General features: G+C 41.1%; 1 protein-coding gene and 1 long non-coding RNA gene across 2 annotated transcripts in view; one reads left to right on the top strand and one right to left on the bottom strand.

The window, feature by feature from the left end:
* Positions 1–1,758: 1,758 nt before the first annotated feature.
* Positions 1,759–6,516, bottom strand: LOC140505789 (uncharacterized). Its single transcript, XR_011967664.1, has 3 exons — positions 6,400–6,516; positions 3,677–4,520; positions 1,759–3,211 (listed from the first exon to the last, which is right to left on the bottom strand). It is a non-coding gene; the product is annotated as an uncharacterized lncRNA (long non-coding RNA).
* A 311-nt stretch (positions 6,517–6,827) lies between these two features.
* The window catches only part of IFIH1 (interferon induced with helicase C domain 1), a 99,885-nt gene continuing 88,133 nt past the window's right edge, over positions 6,828–18,579 (top strand). Inside the window, exon 1 of the mRNA XM_072612160.1 lies at positions 6,828–7,722. Coding sequence (XP_072468261.1) covers positions 6,828–7,722 — 895 coding nt within the window. The remainder of the gene's footprint in view (positions 7,723–18,579) is intronic.

Genomic DNA, 18,579 nt, shown 5'->3' with positions numbered 1-18,579 from the left:
GTAAATGTGTAAAGTGACAAAGTCCAGATCTCTTATTTCTTCAAGTCACTAGTGTCTTAAGCTGAACTTCTAGCCTCATAGTCCGTGTGGGTCTTTATTTTTCCAAATAGCAATGTTGCCTGGGAAATTTTTCACTTGAATACCAAGTTTCTCTTGAACTTGGGAACTCTTGAATTTGAGTTTATCCTTGAGGCAACCAAGAGCTAATTGGATTCTACCCAAGATGTCTCCCTTCTCTGGCTAGGAGGAAAGATCCTAGGTTTTTGTAACATGGAAAATTTTAATCTCACCCCCACTCGCTCTGCTTAGTAATTGGGGTCCATGAGAATTGCCCATCAACTTTGCTTTTGGGCTGAAAGATCTATTTCATCAATCTTATGTGCTTCTGTAGGAATGCTTCTGTAGGAACTTAATCACCCTAGGGACTGTGATCTCTTGGGCAGCAAAAATTCTCTATCAGGTTTTCTGGTCTCCAGTCTTTGTTGAGAAAGCTGTAAAGCACAAGTAGTTCCCATGTTCCCCTACTCTAGGCAGTCTTACTAATTCCAGGGGGTAACTAGTGGGTGTTCCCCCAGAGGGGAACTGGCTGAAATGGCATGCTCCCTGTCCATACCTCCCTAAATGCAATATAGGCCTGATCTGCTGTGAATTGCTTTGTCTTCTAACAGGGAAAAGGTTAAAAAATTAAAAAGAGAAGTGAAATAAATTTGGTCTCTGTTAATTTTTTATAGATCACAAGCAGATGCAATTTTTTCAGTAAGATGCTGTTTCCTTGAATTCCCACCAGCCAATCATCTCCAGTGACTAACAGTCTATCAGAAGTTGTCTTTGTCTTATAAAAAAAAAATGTCAATGCTTTCTTTTTGGGGAGGTGGCTTCCTGACCCCTAGACAAAGGCTCCTGCCCTGAATTCTCATTAAATTGATCAGAGAGCTTAAACTGACCTCTGATAATACTCCTTTGAATATCCCCTCTAACATATAATGCGGAAAATAACAAGTCTTGCCAAAAAGCATAAGTTAAATGCTGGAGTGGTACAAATAATGAATCCTAGAAGAGTTCAGAGCAAAAGACAGTTGCTGATCTCAAGAAGGTGAATGGAAGAGTTTTCAAAGAGGAAATGATTCCGTTTAAGGGGTTCAGGGACCCTCCAAAGACTGAAGTAAAGGAGACGGTCATCTGGAATGATTTCACAGACTCAAATATTCTTTTTTTTTTTAAATTAATTTATTTAACTTTTAACATTCATTTTCACAAAATTTTGGGTTCCAAATTTTCTCCCCATTTGTCCCCTCCCCCCACCCCAAAACACTGAGCATTCTAATTGCCCCTATCACCAATCTGCCCTCTCTTCTAGCATCCCTCCCTTCCTTTGTCCCCATCTTCTCTTTTGTCCTGTAGGGCCAGATAACTTTCTATACCCCTTTACCTGTATTTCTTATTTCCTAGTAGCAAGAACAGTACTCAACAGTTGTTCCTAAAACTTTGAGTTCCAACTTCTCTTCCTCCCTCCCTCCCCACCCCTTCCCTTTGGAAGGCAAGCAATTCAATATAGGCCATATCTGTGTAGTTTTGCAAATGACTTCCATAATAGTTGTGTTGTATAAGACTAACTATATTTCCCTCCATCCTATCCTGTCCCCCATTACTTCTATTCTCTCTTTTGATCCTGTCCTTCCCCATGAGTGTTGACCTCAAATTGCTTCCTCCTCCCCATGCCCTCCCTTCCATCATCCCCCCCACCCTGCTTATCCCCTTATCCCCCACTTTCCTGTATTGTAAGATAGGTTTTCATACCAAAATGAGTGTGCATTTTATTCCTTCCTGTGATGAGAGTAAACTTCATGTTTTTCTCTCACCTCCCTTCTTTTTCCCTCCACTAAAAAGTCTTTTGCTTGCCTCTTTTATGAGAGATAATTTGCCATTCCATTTCTCCCTTTCTCCTCCCAATATATTTCTCTCTCACCGCTTATATCATTTTTTAAGATATGATCCCATCCTATTCAATTCACTCTGTGCTCTGTGTGTGTGTGTGTGTGTGTGTGTGTGTGTGTGTAATCCCACCCACTACCCAGATACTGAAAAGTTTCAAGAGTTACAAATATTTTCTTTCCATGTAGGAATGTAAACAGTTCAACTTTAGTAAGTCCCTTATGACTTCTCCTTGCTGTTTACCTTTTCATGTTTCTCTTCATTCTTGTGTTTGAAAGTCAAATTTTCTTTTCAGGTCTGGTCTTTTCATCAAGAATGCTTGAAAGTCCTCTGTTTCATTGAAAGACCATTTTTTCCCCTGAAGTATTATACTCAGTTTTGCTGGGTAGGAGATTCTTGGTTTTAGTCCTAGTTCCTTTGACTTCTGGAATATCCTATTCCACACCCTTCGATCCCTTAATGTAGAAGCTGCTAGATCTTGTGTTATCCTGATTGTATTTCCACAATACTTGAATTGTTTCTTTCTAGCTGCTTGCAATATTTTCTCCTTGACCAGGGAACTCTGGAATTTGGCCACAATGTTCCCAAGAGTTTCTCTTTTTGGATCTCTTTCAGGCAGTGATCTGTGGATTCCTTGAATACTTATTTTGCCCCCTGGTTCTAGAATCTCAGGGCAGTTTTCCTTGATAATTTCTTGAAAGATGATGTCTAGACTCTTTTTTTGATCATGGCTTTCAGGTAGTCCCATAATTTTTAAATTGTCTCTCCTGGATCTATTTTCCAGGTCAGTTGTTTTTCCAATGAGATATTTCACATTATCTTCCATTTTTTCATATTTTTGGTTTTGTTTTGTGATTTCTTGGTTTCTCATAAAGTCATTAGCCTCCATCTGTTCCATTCTAATTTTGAAAGAACTATTTTTTTCAGTGAGCTTTTGAACCTCCTTTTCCATTTGGCTAATTCTGCTTTTGAAAGCATTCTTCTCCTCATTGGCTTTTTGAACCTCTTTTGCCAATTGAGTTAGCCTATTTTTCAAGGTGTTATTTTCTTCAGCATTTTTTGGGTCTCCTTTAGCAAGGTGTTGACCTGCTTTTCATGCTTTTCTTTCATCTCTCTCATTTCTCTTCCCAGTTTTTCCTCCACCTCTCTTACTTGATTTTCAAAATCCTTTTTGAGCTCTTCCATGGCCTGAGCCCATGTATATTTATTTTGGATGTGTGGGATACAGAAGCCTTGACTTCTATGTCTTTCCCTGATGGTAAGCATTGTTTTTCCTCATCTGAAAGGAAGGGAGGAATTATCTGTTCACCAAGAAAATAACCTTCTATAGTCTTATTTTTTTTTTCCCTTTTCTGGGCATTTTCCCAGCCAGTAACTTGACTTCTGAGTTTTCTTTCCTCACCCACCTTGCCTCCAGATCCACCCAGCCAGCAGGGTCTGAGATTCAAATGCTGCTTCCCAGCCTCAGGGCTTTGGGTGCGAGCGGGGTTGCTATTCAGTGTGAGATTAAGTTCAGGTGCTCAGGTGGGGGCAGGGCCGCCACTTGGGGCTCAGTTCCCTCAGGGAGTTTATGTGGAGATCTTCAACAATGAATCCGGGCTCCTGCCTGCTTGGGGAGCCCCTGTCTGCTGCTGCCCCTGCTGCTGTCTCCCAAGGGGGCCTGAGTTATAGGGACACCCCACTCCCCTCCTGGCCAGCCAAAGAGACCCTCTCACCAACCCTTGTCACCTGTGGGTGAACGGACCCGTGTGGCTGCTGGAGATTCTGTCCCTGAAGCCTGCTCGGATCTGCTCCTCTCCGTGCTATGGCCAAGGCAGGGCTGGGCTCTGCTCTGGGTCTGGGGCATGGCAGACCTTTCACATCGGTTTTTCAGGGCTCTCTGGAACAGAAATCTCATCTGCTCCGTTGTTCTGTGGCTTCTGCTGCTCCAGAATTTGTTGGGAGTTCTTCTTTACAGATATTTTATGGGCTGTGGGTTTGGAGCTAGCATATGTGTGTCTTTCTACTCCGCCATCTTGGCTCCTCCCCCCTCAAGTATTCTTTAAGTCAAATTAGCAAAGGTTTATTGTAACACCAATATAGAGGGCAGAGCTTCATGCAACTTAACAGGAATGATGCTAAAACTTATATAGGAAAAGTAATGGATTATCTGGCAGATATGCTAATTAGATGATAACTTGCAACCTTGGTCACTGGCATCATTCACTACTGGAAACCAGGGGAAGAGGTTTTTAAGGGGTGTATTTTTGGTGTTACATCTGTGGTAAGGTAGCTTTGAGAGTTGATTTCTATAACTTGACCTCTGGATTGAATATGATAACTTTGGGAATCAATACATGATAATTCTGTGGTTACAAGATAGTCCTGTTTTTACAACAGAATTTCTTCAGAGGTCAGCTTGTTCTTGTGATGGGGAAAGATAGTTTGTCTTCCTGGGGCCCACTCGTGAGTTATTGCTAGGCATACTGTCCTTGGGCTGGGGAGAAAACTCTTAGTGTTTTGAAGCTGGGGAGAAATGTGATCTTGGAAATGGGGCCCGAGCATAAGCACCCCATCAGAAACACAGTTTGTTCTGGGCTTTGAAGAACCTGTAGGGCATGAAAAAAATTTAGGAAAGTATTTTAGAAATTCAATTCCATTCAACGATCAGATGTGAGTAAACATACCAAGAGATAGCCATGCGCCTGGTGTGTTAAGGGTGAAAAAATGAATTGACCCATAGAGTTAGTGTTGAACAATACTGACAAATAAGATTTCAGAGGTAGAGGCCAGATTATGATGAGCCTTGAATGCTAGGCTAAAGATCTGGAACTTTGATAGTGGACTATTGCAGAAATTTTTTGAATGATATATAGATAATGGTGTTTTTTATAAAAATTTTTATTGGAGCAGTGTGTAAGATTGATGGGATTAGGGAGATGTCAACTCCATAGAGTAGTCTTTACCTTAGATGTTATTGCCCTCTATTTATGTGTAAAAGTTGTAAAGAAACATGTGGAAACCGAGCTCAATGTCCCCATCCCCCCCCTTCCCCTCCTAATATTACAAAATAATATTAGGAGCATACTTTAATCTAAAGTTTTAAAAGTCTTTCTTTAATTGTTAATCCTGAAACAATGTCCTACACTGACATCTTTCAAAAATCATTTTCATTGAAAACCCAATTAGTTTCTACAGAGAAAAGCCTGATTAGTCAAGGACTCCTGCTTGAAGTAATTAGCACAATGATTTATGAGAAGGAAGTTTTTTTTAAATTCAATTGATAGAAATGTCTCTTCACTTGAGTTCACCAGTAACTGATCATCTGCCGTCTATGAGTATCTAAGCCCAAGAATCCCAGAAATGACAAGACCCCCAGACCATCAGTTTGGTTTCCAACCCAGCCTTCACCTCAGTCATTCCAAGACTTCTCTCTCCTCTATCCGAGGACATATAGCAACCGCTTCTGTGGATGCTGCAACCACAGCTACTTAATACCAAGAAAAGAAGATTATTGTTTCCAAAATCTTTGACCCTGTTAAATTGTTCAGCATGACAAAGTGATATGAGTTAATCAATGGAAATGACACTGAACATGATGCATTACCATATGCTTCACCATTACAACCTAAGGACCTAGGACTTTCCTATCTGACTTGGAGCTGAAACTTATCTATACGTTCTTCCCCATTAGAATGGGAGCTCCTTGAAAGCTAGAAATGTCTTAAATTTTTATTTGTGTCCCTATCCCTAATTCAGTGCTTTGCAATATAGTAAGTTTTTAATAAATGGCATTCATTCGTTCCTTCACTTTTGATCATGAGTAAAAGACAGTCCTTAGAGGCAGTGGTTAAAGAGGGACTGAATGCTGTTATATCACTGGACTTGATCCATCTGAGTGTTACCTACATTCTGTTCCTTAAATTCTGAAATTTGTTTGATCTTGACTGTGAAATTTTGTCTTTGTTTCTGAAAACTATAAAATGTATGAAGAGCTTGCCTGGGGAGGGGGAGTTTCAATTAGCAGGGGTAAATGTGCCATTTATCTCTCCTTCCAACTAGCAGAGAGAGTGTGTGTGTGTGTGTAGGTGTACATACACACACATACATTTATATATGTGTGTACAGCTAACATTCATCTAGCGCTTCAAGGTTTGTGAAGTACTTTGTATATGTTACTTCACTTGGTCCTCATGACAACCTTGTGAGGTAGACGTTATTTTTATCCTCCTTTTTATGAATAAAGAAACTGAGGCTGAGAGAGGTAGGAGCTTTGCCTGAAGTCACAAAGCTAGTAAGTGTCTGAGGCTGAATTTGAACTCAGGTCTTCCTGACCCAAGTCTAATAGTCTATCCATTGTACCACCATATACATTAATAAAATGTCTCCGACAGATCTGAAGTCTAAAAAGAAAGTACTTTTTTCTGAAAAAGAGGGAGGCAGAGAGAAAGAGGGAGGAGGAGGGAGATGGAGAGCTCTTCCACCTACCTCTCACGCTGCAGTGCGCTCTTTACAGACTTTCACCCAGCTGTCCAAATTTTCCTGCATCACTTTCCCGAACCCATCACTGCATCTGTTGGGAACAGAAGCGCTGACGGCTTGTATACGTCTTTCACGGACTTGAAGCCTTTCTCAGTCTTCTCTAAAGCAAGCAAGGGAAGTTGGGGAATCTTAAGTCAAATCGGGAAGGGCCCTGGGAGATCGTTTAGCCCCGCTCCTGTATCTTATCAAGGAGAAAATGAAGGTCTCCGTAACCGGCCCGGCCCGGAGGGGAGTCTGGGGCATGCACCCGGGGCTGCTAGAATTAGGATCCTGGCGGACGCGGGGGCTCTGCCTCCTACTCAGCGCAGAGCTGCTGCTCGCTCCTTCACCCAATAAAGACCTACTTTATTTTGCCTCTGAATAGGCAGGTCTGCATGAATTGTCCGTATATACGTTCCTCCCCAGCCGCAGCCTGGCTCCGCCCCTCTCTTCACGCACGGAAGCTCTGGAAGCCGGGAATCGAAACAGAAATTGTCCCGGTTCAGACTTTAAAAACTAAGTTCCCCGCAGGCCACCAGGCGGAAGCTTGGCCCCGCGGACAGCCGGCGCTTGGGCTGTGGGACGAGACAGGTGGTGTCACCGCGACCGGGGGCCCTGCCGGTCCGAGCCGAGCCGGTAGAGCTGCCCAGGGAGCTCTCCTTGTGTCCGCGGGCAGTCCTGGCGGAGCAGGGCGCCAGGGCACTCAGCGCCGCGCAGGCCGGCCAGCCGGAGCCATTCCGGTAAAACCCACGGTCCGCGCCGAGGCAGGACGAAGAGGGAAGGGCTCGCAGGAGCGCGCCGAGGGCCCCTGGGCTGCCCACGACCCGGGCGAGATGTCGAGGGAGCATTCCCCGGAGGAGACCTTCCGCAGTCTGCTCCTGTGCTTCAGGCCCAGGCTGAAGCGGTACATCCGAGTGGAGCCGGTGCTGGACTACCTGACCTTCCTGGGAAGAGCGGAGAAAGAGCAGATCCAGCACGTCGCGGCCTCGGAGGGGAACACGGCCGCGGCCGAGGTCCTGCTGAGCACCCTGGAGAGAGGCACGTGGGGGCCCGGCTGGACCCGGGAGTTCCTCACGGGGCTTCAGAACGGGGGCTGCCCCTTGGCGGCTCGCTACGTGAGCCCGGACCTCGCCGACCTGCCCTCGCCGTCCTTAGAGACCTGTCACGACCGGTGCGTCCAGCTGCTGGACCTTCTGCAGCCCACCCTGGTGGACAAGCTGCACGCCGCTGATGTGGTGGACAGGTGCTTGGAGAAGGATCTGCTGACGAAGGAAGACCGGAACCGGGTAGGTGCCTCCTCAGAAAGAGCCCTCTCCTGCCCCCGGTGTGCACACCTGTGTGCGCGCACCTGTGTGCATTCTGGGGCACCTCTGACCGAGTTATTCCTTGAGAACCCGATAGCTCACCTGGCCAGGTGAAAAGACAGCCCAGTTCAGATCTGGTCTGCCTCTGCGATCTTGGGCAGATCACCCGATCTGTGTGTGCCCCAGGAGGGAGCTGGGCGAGATGGCTTCTGAGGCGTTCGTCCACTTGGAAGTTTAGGATCCATGACGCGAGAGAGCTGTTCTCTTACTTCATCCCTGCCCCTTCCCCCCCCTGCCAAATAAATATTGATTAGACATAAAAGGTTATCAAAGACAGACTTTTTAAAGTGGGGGCATTTTGCTTCTGAGGATGTAAGAGAATGACTCTGTAGCTAGCTGTACTCAGGGCTTCATGATCCCTGTCCAGTCCCATCTTTCAGTATGAGCAGTGGTTATGTGGTAGCTTATGTCATGAAAAACTCATAATACAGACATTTTAATGAGAATGTTTGGTATTTTAAAAACGGAAAGGGAGACGTTCCTATGTTGCAGGAATCAGTGTGCCTTTTAACAGGTCAAAGATGCCACACCTCTCTGACGTATTGAGTAAGAGCTCTGCCTTTGGTTTCAGTATGGAATCAATGGCTTATATAGTTTTATACTCACTTTTAAAATTTATCTTATTTTTATGTCACTTAAGTTTACTCCATTATCTTGCCCAATCCTTCCCCTCCAACTTATATAACAATTAGAAAAGTAAGAAAAAAAACATCAATTAGGTAATGACTGTACCCCTTGTGGGGGTACAAGCAGGATGATTTCAGAAAAACCTGGAAAGATTTACATGAACTGATACAAAGTGAAGTGAGCAGAACCAGGAGAACATTGTCTACAGTAATAGCCATACTGTATGATGATCAACTGTGACTGACTTAGCTATTCTCAGCAATACAGTGATCCAAGACATTTGCAAAGGACTCGTTATGAAAAATGCTGTTCGTCTCCAGAGAAAAAACTGATGGTGTCTGGATGCACATAGAAGCATACTGTTTTTTATCTTATTGTGTTACTGTTATTTGGGTTAGGGGGGAGATCTGTAGAGTTTTTTTTCACAGCATAACTAGTATGGAAATATGTTTGATATTGCACATGTCTAATTATGTCAAATTGCTTTCTCTTTCAGAGAGGAGGGAGGGGAGAGAGGGAGAAAATTTAGAACTAAAATTAAAACAATGTTAAAAATTGTTTTTACATTAGAGAAAATATTCAAAGAAAAAATCAAACCTAATCAATGAAATTTTTAAAAAATGTGACAATATATTCAGTATTCCATACTTGTGAACCTCTCCACCATCTTTGCAAAATATTGAGAGAAGATGGATTTTTTTAATAGCTTCTTTGGGGCCAAACTTATTCTTTGCAATTTTACAGCATTCGTTTTCAGTTATTTTGTGGTTCTGTCCATTTACCTTGTAGTCATTGTGTAGATTTTCCTGGTTTTGTTTATTTTACTTTTTATCATGTTCATGTAAGTCTTTCTATGCTTCTCTGTATTCACCACATTCATCATTTCTTACATCGCAGTCATATTCCATTATGTTTGTATAACATAGTTTGTTTAGCCATTCCCCAGTTGATAGGCATCACTTGTTTCTCATTTATTTTTGTACTATGTGTTAGATACTGTGCTAAATGCTAGGAATACCAAAAAAAAAGGCAGAAGATAGCTCCTGCTCTTGAGAAGCTCACAGTTTAATAGGGGAGACAAAATGCAAACGGCTATGTATGGGATAAAGTGGAAATAATCAAGAGAGGGAAGGCACTGAAATTAAGGGGGAGTCAGGAAAGCCCTACTCCTGTAGAAAGTAGGATTTTAGCTGAAACTTGAAGCCAGTGAAACAGAGGTAGAGATGAGAATGGGGATTGGTATGGTATGGGGGGTGGGGGTGGGAAATGCCTGGAGTCTGAAGATGGAGTAACTTGTTTGAGGAGCATCAAGAAGGCCAGAGTTACTAGAGCTCAGATTATGTGGAGGGGACTAAAATGTTAAAAGGCTGAAAAGGTCAGAAGAGATCAGGTTATAAAAAGACTAAAAACCAAACAGAAGATTTCTTATTTGATTCTGGAGGTGATAGGGAGTCACAGGAGTTTATTGAGTTAGGAGGGTGGTATGGTCAAACCTGTGTTTTAGGAAAATCAGTTTGACAGCTGAGTAAAGGATGGACTGGAGTGGAGAGAGGCTTGAAGCAGGCTTACCCATCAGCTGGCTGTCACAATAATCAAGCCATGATGTGATGAGGACCTGCATCAGGGTGATGGCAGTATCAGAGGAGAGAAGGGGGTGTATTTGAGAGAGATGGCAATTTGAGATATGAAATTGAGAAGGATTAGCAATAGATTGCACGTGAGTGAGACATAATAAGAAGTCCAGGATGACTAGATTGGGAGCATGAGGGATTGGAAAGATGGTATTGTCCTCTATAGTAAAAGGGAACGTGACAGAGGGAGGAGCAGTATTTGGGGGAGGGGAATATTGAATTTTTTTTTTTTTTTTTTGACATTGAGTTTAAGATATCTATTGGACAACCAGTTTGAGATATCTGGCAGGCAGTTGGAAATGTGGAATTGGAGGTCAGCAGAGAGTTTGGGAAAGATTTAATAAACATCAGCATAGAGATAGATGGTAATTAAATTCATGGGAGCTGATGAGATCAGTAGTAGTAAAATAGTATAGAGGGAGACGAGAGGGGGAGTCATGACCAAACCTTGAGGGATACATATGTTTAGAAGGCATGATCTGGAAGAGGGATCCAGCAAAGGAGAGAGAAGGAGTGGTCAGAAAGGTAAGATGAGAACCAGGAGAGATTGATGGTGTCCTAAAAAACTGGTGAGAAGAGAGCATCAAGGAAGAGAGAGTGATGAATGATGTTAGTTAAAGGTAGCAGAAAGGTAAAGGAAAATAAGTATTGAGAAAAGACAGTACATGGAGGGAGTCCAAGGTCATGAGTTTGGTAGGCATAATCAGGAATATGATAAGGAGAAGTAGGAATTCAGGAGAGGAGTTTAATTGAATGTAGAGTTGAATTGGTTCATCAAGGGATCAACATGGGAGAAAGGGAAGAAGAGAGTGGTTAGTGCAAGGTAGATGTCCTGGAGAAAACTGGCGTTGAAGAAATTGGAGATTACCAGGTGGAAGAAGAGTAGGTTTTTGTAAGAGAAGACAGGAGAGGTGAAAGGCCAGTAAATTAGTGTTAGATAAGAGGATTTTTGGAATTTTTGAACATAGAAGTTCAAAATTGGTGGAGGAGTAGTTCCAGTGAGAAGGTTGAGAAATGTAGTGTTTAGAGTGACTGAGGGAAAATTCATATGTATTTTTGAAGTCCCCTAGTATGAGAGAAATTTTGAGTCATATACTGAACTCATTGAGAAAGGAAGGGAAGTGACATGGGTATCTATAGATAATAGTTACCAGGATTTTGATTTGGTGCTAAATAAGTGTGTATGTTTTGGTGGGGGGTGTTAAGGGAGGGCTAGCTCCTCTGGTGTGAAGGCTCCCAAGACTTTTTCTCAGCTGCTTCTCTACTTTTGGTATCTGTCAGCCAATTCTTTTCTGTGGTTCCAAGAAGTGTGCATAGTGACCAAACCCCATTAAAACTAGACAGGCTAAACCAGAATGAGGGTAACTGATAGGCCTCCAACCTGTCAGTGAGTTAGGGGGATGTCCACCCCAAGCATGTGAAGATTTCCCCTGGTGGAATGAGAGTATAAAAACAGCTTATTACAGTGGTTATGAAGGCAGCTGAAGAAGGCACTGTGGAGCGCTTACAACTTTGTCAGAAATTGTAGATTCCAAAGTCATCCACTGCATCCCAGGGCATTGCCGGTTATCTTGATTTTGCCTTGCCACTGGATTTTGATGACTCTAGAAGAGAGAATGAGGCTAAAGACCTTGCGCAACTCTGCCTCACCTAAATCCAGTTCATGCTTCCCAAGACATTGCCCTCATGATGTCACTGGTCCTCTTCAAAAGATGAAGGACAAACAACAACAAATATATATAGTGTGGACCTCAAAGGAAGTGAAGTTACTGAGTGATGGAGGTAGAGGGAGAACCATAAAGAGGCAACGTAGAGCAAGGAGTATTACCAATCCTCTTCCTCTGCCAGTAAACCAAGGAGAATGTGTGTGTTCATCCTTTGTTGCCAAAGAAGACCATGCCATCAGAGAAATGATGACATGACTTGCACTTGACTTTGTTTTGAGTGAGGGAGGGCTGTGCAGGTCACCAGCCTCACTTCTCCTCCAGAGCCATCTGAATCCAGTGACCAGATATTCATCAGGATAACTGGAGATGACCTCGGAGGAGGCAGTTAGGGTTAAGTGACTTGCCCAAGGTCACACAGCTAGTGAGTGTCAAGTGTCTGAGGTAAGATTTGAACTCAGGTCTTCCTGATTCCTGCACTGGTGCTCTATCCACTGCACCACCTCGCTGCCCCCAAGGAGAATGAGTGAAAATGCAACTAGTACTGGGAAAGGGTGACCAGGGAGCATGTGTCATCAGAGGGAAGCCAGGTTTAATAATAGTCATAGCTAGTAGATGGAAGGAATGGGAGATGAAAAGATTTAAGATGAAAGAAGTTTGTTACTTATGACATAGGCATTTCAGAGGGCACGGTGGAAAGACTGGGTGGTGTTTAATTGAAACTTTGGGGGAGGAGGATTAAGGGGGATAGGCATGAAGAATGGACAAGAGTGGAGAATGAGATTTGGATGAAGATCTGCAGGAGTTGAGTGACCTTAGGGGTAGCTTTCAAACCTTTTGGGTAAAAAGCACAATAAAAATGAAATCCTTAGTTCTTAATCTGCAATCTATGAAAATCTATAGATGAAAATCTAGAATGTTGATCTATGAACTGTTTTCACATAATTGGTTTCCTTTATAATCCTTTGTTTTTGATTTTGTTCATTTAAAAGCATTATTCCAAGAAAAGGGGCTGTAGATTTCATGAAACTGCCAAAGGGATTCATGTCTTGCTCTCACACACACGCACATGCACACATACACACACACACACATTAAGAACCTTTACTCTTGATACATATTTTGACAGCTTAAGGAGTCAGATGAGTTCATTAGACCCCATAACATAATTTTTCCCTTGTTTCTTGGAAAACTATCCCAAGAACATAATGTCAGAATAAATGTGAAAAGGAACTTTTAAAAAAATTAGTCGTAAGTGTCAAAATCTTGTTCTGAATGCATGTTAAAGCACTGTGTTCTATGACCAAAGTCAGAGGTCATGTCTTGAAGGTATCAACAATTCAGCAATTTTTAAGAGCAAATTAATTTTTGAAGCATCTCTGCCATTGAGTTCCAGGGAATGCATTAATCATTGTAACAGTCAATTCAGTTTGGTCATCTTATGGATCCTATTCAATCAACTTTTTATAGTCTTGGCAAAGACTGAAGCCAAGATATGGATTTGATGGCCCGGTTTAACTGAATTATTTAATTCTACTCCTCTGTAATCTTCACGTTGTTTTGTGTATTGAGAACCAGAAAGATCACATTACAGTAGTCCAGCTGGATATGACAAATGTGTACATCACTGTGGCAGAATCTTATTTTGGAAGAAAGTACGCAGCCTTCAAGCCAGCTGGAGATGGAAGATGGCATTTCCAGCCACGGTAGCTGTTAGGGAGTCCAGAAGCAACAGAGTCCAGTAACACCACAAAGTTGTTTATATTTGCTGGGTATACTCTTCCAATTGCCAGTGAAGTGGCACTTCTCATTATTTACTCTAAATACTTCTGCCTATCAGCATCACTTTTGTCTTGCCTGGGTTGAATTTCTGCCAGTGAGATTTCATCCAAGATCTGATTCCTGGCAAGCCCTAGGACAGCTGAGAATAACGCAAGGGGACTGACACAAAGGCGATATGGAGTTAGGTGGCATTTGTGTATAGATGGCACCCAAGGCCAAAGTGACTCACAACCCATAACCTCACCCAAATAAACATTTCTAAAGAGAAGGATTGTAACTAAGGAAGAGCTATATCTTTCAAACTCTCTGAGGAAGATAAGTTTCCATGTGAGCCTTTGGAATATTTCTGAGACAAATAACTTTGCCCATTATAATATATTTTTAGTTGTACTTAAAGGATATGGTTGACATTGTCAGGGGTAGGATACATCTACATATTAGCCTGTGGAAGTATCAGTGAATTTTAAATTTCTTACTAGAGGCAGGCTTTTTAGGCCATGAATCTTTTATAAAAGATTAAGATGCAGATACTTTTCAACTGGCTTAAAATCTAGATAAAACACTTGTGTTGAATTTTGAATCTTCATAGACTATATGCATCTTTCTGAATGATTCATGAAGAAAGACATCATTCTGGCTTAAAAAGATAATAATGGATAAACTGTTGAACTAATTTGCCAGCATGCCTTACTTAGGCATATAAAATCCCCTTTGTTATGAAAAGTACACGATTTTTTTGGTATCTTAAGTTCAAATGTCCTGTATCCACAAAGGTCCTGCTTCAGGGCCTCATTGTGGCGTAAAGGTAACCCTGGGTTTTGAGATCTCTGCTGGCAAAATTCAGCTCTGGTAAATTCTACCATGTGGTAAAGGCGGCTGTGAGTACATTCGTAATGACAGATTGAGTCTACTTTTGGAGGGCCATTCTAGCTACACATGGAGAGGCTGATCACTAGTAAACAGGCTATTAGATGATAAATGCCTTAGCCACAGCAATCTATGGGATAAAAAAATTGTTCTCCAGGTCTATTAGTCCTCATTTTGCTTCTTCAATGACAGTGGTATAATGGCGTTAAGAAATCACAATTTTTACACTGTCTGGAAGCACGAGCTTAATTATTGGTAACTGAAATGTCAGATCCTTTTCTAGTAACAAATGAGTTGACAGTGAGCGGTTATGGAAAGAGCATTGGACTTAGATTGAGAATATGTAGGTCCTGGTCTCAGATTTTCTGCTACTCATGTTGGACAGCTCACGAACTTTTCTAGCTAACTGGTTTTCTCATCTATAAAATAAGGAATATTGGTATCCAAGGTCCATTCCAGCTCTAAATCTATAATCTTACCAACACTGAAATTCTCATTAAAATTAAACCAAGAAGTAGTAGCAGACATTGATATAGATATTCTAATTTCTAAGGAAGTTTAGCTGATGTAAATCAGTTGCCAGAATAAACGGTCTAGAGTAGCCCAGAAACTGCCTTAACCAGTTAGGTCTGGCCTACTTCTAAAATGGCCTGTATGATGAGGCTATATCTTAGTTTACCAGGTGTGTGGAATCCTCTAAGTAAATGCTGGCCATTTTGAATTAAAAGATAAAGGCATGTGTTGTTTAAAAAGTTTGAGACATCATTACTGAATAATTAGTCATTTTTTAAATAATGCTAGCATTTTATTAACGTAAGAGTCAGTGATACTCTTAAATGCCAAAGAACTCTCATGGAACCCACTCAATCCTTATATGCCCTTGGAAGGGTAGGTGTTCCTGAGGGTGGCAGTGGACTCTGGTTAAAAAGTAATGAGAGAATGAATATTATAATGAGGTGAGCTTATTCTATTGAGGATCTTGAGCTATGCGACACTGAACACCCAAATCTTGGTTGAAGAGATTTATCAATTTCCATATCACCAGTTTGACAAAATGGAGAATCCACATTTTCCCACACCTGTCCAAGTAAATACAGTAAGCAGGAATCTACCCATCCACTTAAACTTAGAATTACTTTACTATCTTTAATTAACTCTTCTCCTGGATAAGATTTTACCCAATATTTCCCACATTGGTTGATTTCTGGATAAGGAAGTAGAAAAGGAGTCCTAATTCAATAATTAGTTATTAAATATAAGAGAGAAATAATTCTCTCAGGCTGCATTCTCTTGATGATGATGGAGAAATTGAGGAGCTCCAACTCCTCTCCTCTCTTCCCCTCCCCTGCCTGAGGCTGTTCTGTCCAAAGAAGGGTAAATTTTAATGGCCTATAGCTAGCTAGCTAACTTGGGTTTACTGACTAAACGTCTTTCTCAATGATCAAGCCTTAAACCAAATTCACTCAGCATCTCCTAGATTGGACAATAGGTCCCTGCCCAAACACCACTTAATGGTGATTGTTTTGGGGCCCTTCTGGCTCAGAATTAATGTAAATAATAACTTTCTCTTTTATCCTGAAACCCCCGAGGGTCTTCCCCTCCCAGTTTGATTGTTTTATTTTTAGTTAAAGGGACCATCCCTCGACTCACTTCTTAAAGAGGCCTATTCATTGAATGGGCATTGCCTCACTCAGAGTTAATAGCTGAAAAGGCCTTAGGCTAAAAGGGCCAGGGTCTCCCATTGCATCCTGAGCCAGTCTCCAGTCTTCCTGATGAATATCTGGCCACTGCACTCAGATGACTCTGGAAGAGTAAATGAGGCTGGTGACTCTGCACAGCCCTCCCTTACTCAAATCAAAGTGAATTGCAAGTCATGTCATCAGTCTCTCTGATGTCATGGTCCTCTTCGAGAATGAAGGATAAACCACACAAGCAGTATCACATCATTGAACAATGAGATACATTGGATAGAAAAAACAAGCGATAGTGGAAAGACTACTGCTTCTGGTGTCAGGGGACCTGAGTTCAAACTCTGACACTGATGACCTATACCTATACCCTATAAGTAACTTGGGCCAGGCTTCTGAGCTTCCTTCTTGATCTAGCTCTATGACACCCTGATCCTTTAAATGTCCAAGTTTGTGGGAAGTTTAGCAATGTACCTAGTTAAGCTCTATCTGCTAAAGGATGAAGCTGGAAGGACACCAAAGAAACAAAAACTGTTAAAGATGTGAAAGTTTCTATAATGCTTTTTTCTCTCTCATTAACTTTAACAGGGCCTCTATATTTGTTCTGTAACATTACAGTCCACAGCTCCATTGTGCTACATGAGAAAATAGAGATGGAACAAAGAAAACCTATATGGAAAATTACAAGACCAAGTATTCACAAAGATCCTTGCTGGAGAGGATATGATTTTAAAGTCATTGAGAGATCAGTTCCCAAGCTAAACAAAAGAAGTGAGGAGGAAATTTTATTTTATTTGCCAATTTTTATTTTTTATTCATTACTTTTAAGTGGCCAAAATTTCACCACCAAAATCTAGATTTGTGATAGAAAGTAATTTTTTTCATATGGTTTTCTTTCTTTGTAAAAAGTCCTTTTTTATTATTTTATTTTGCCCCAATTATATGTAAACACAATTTTAATATTTGTTTTTAAAACTTTGAATTCCAGATTCTCTTTCTTCTTCCCTCCCCACATCCTTCATTAAAAAGGCAAGCAATTCAATATAGGTTATAATGTGTAGTCATGTAAAACATTTCCGTATTAGTCATGTTGTAAAAGAAAACAGATATCCCCTAGGTTCCCCCTCAAAAAAAAAAATACTCAAGAAAGATGAAGAAAGTAAAAAAGTATGCTTCAATCTGTATTAAAAAACCATCAATTCTTTCTTTGGGGCTGGATAGCATTTTCATCATAAGTCCTTCATAGTTGTTTTGGATCACTGCATTGCTGAGAACAGTTAAGTCATTCACTGCTGATCACCTTACAATATTGCTGCTAGTTTGTACACAGTACACATCACTTTGCATCCGCTTCTGTAAGTACAGGTTTTCTGAGAGCATCCTGCTTATCGTTTCTTACAGCACAATATTGTTCCATCACAATCACACATACCACAATTTGTTCAGCTATTCCCCAATTGATGGGCATCCTGAGGAGGGAATTTTAAAAAACAATCCCAGATTAAGTTATTACTACTGAAAAAATGTATTCCAGCTATTAATAACCATAAACCTCATCTCTATGAAAACTTCAGGGGAATAATCTGGAGTGTTAACATAGAGGAAAGGGAGGTTGTGCTCAACTGAATCCAGGATGTAATCTTGTTGAATATTCTTTCCCAAATAAACTTCCTTAAGTTTTTCCTTAACTTTGATCCTGATAAGTTACAGAACTTTGTAGTTCATTGTCATTTGCCATGCCTCTTTCCTAAAACCCTTACTCCAAGACCTCAAGGCGGTATGGAAGTGATGTTGGATTCATGGTAGCATAGGGTATTAGTGCGAGGCCTCAAAGATCCCCTTTGTATAAATCCTAAGAAGGACTGAGTGCTTATTGAGGACCAGCCTAGCTAATTATAGAAAAACTTGTCATTAAAAGGTTGGCCATCATATGAAAGCTGGTGTTTTGGTTTTGGTTTTGGTTTTAGCATCCCCAGCAATTCATAAAACCAGGCTCCAGCACTGAAAATTGTCATCTTTCGTCATTTTTTCCCCCAATTTGCTAATTGTGAGACAGTACCACAGAGTTATTTTAATTTGCATTTATCTTACAAATAGCGGTTTGGATCATTCTTTTCCTATGCTTCTTTGTAGCTTGCTAGACATTTCTTCTTTTGGAAACTGCCTGCTTATAGCCTTTGACAACTTTTCAAGTTTTTTTGTTTGTTTGTTTTTTTGCTTTTTTAATGTATTATATTTTCAGGTTTCAATTACTTTTCAGGAGTTTAGTGGCAAATTATACATACATATGTGTATGCATATATATTTCAAGTATGTATAAATATATATGAAAATTGGATTTCTTTAGCCTTCTTTGCAATAGATAATTAGGTAAAACTATTGCTTCCCAAGGATTTGATAAGTTTGCCAACACCCAAAGTGGAGGATTTATTTACCAGAACATTGATTAGGCTGCCTAAGTTATACAAATGGGATGAAGAATTTCATATGAATATTAAAACAAAACAGAATCTTTAAGGAATAA

The sequence above is a fragment of the Notamacropus eugenii genome, chromosome 5 (genome assembly GCF_028372415.1).
Source record: "Notamacropus eugenii isolate mMacEug1 chromosome 5, mMacEug1.pri_v2, whole genome shotgun sequence".
Taxonomy (NCBI): Eukaryota; Metazoa; Chordata; class Mammalia; order Diprotodontia; family Macropodidae; genus Notamacropus; species Notamacropus eugenii.
The sequence above is the reverse complement of the archived record's forward strand: the minus strand, read 5'-3'. Positions and strand labels throughout refer to the sequence as shown.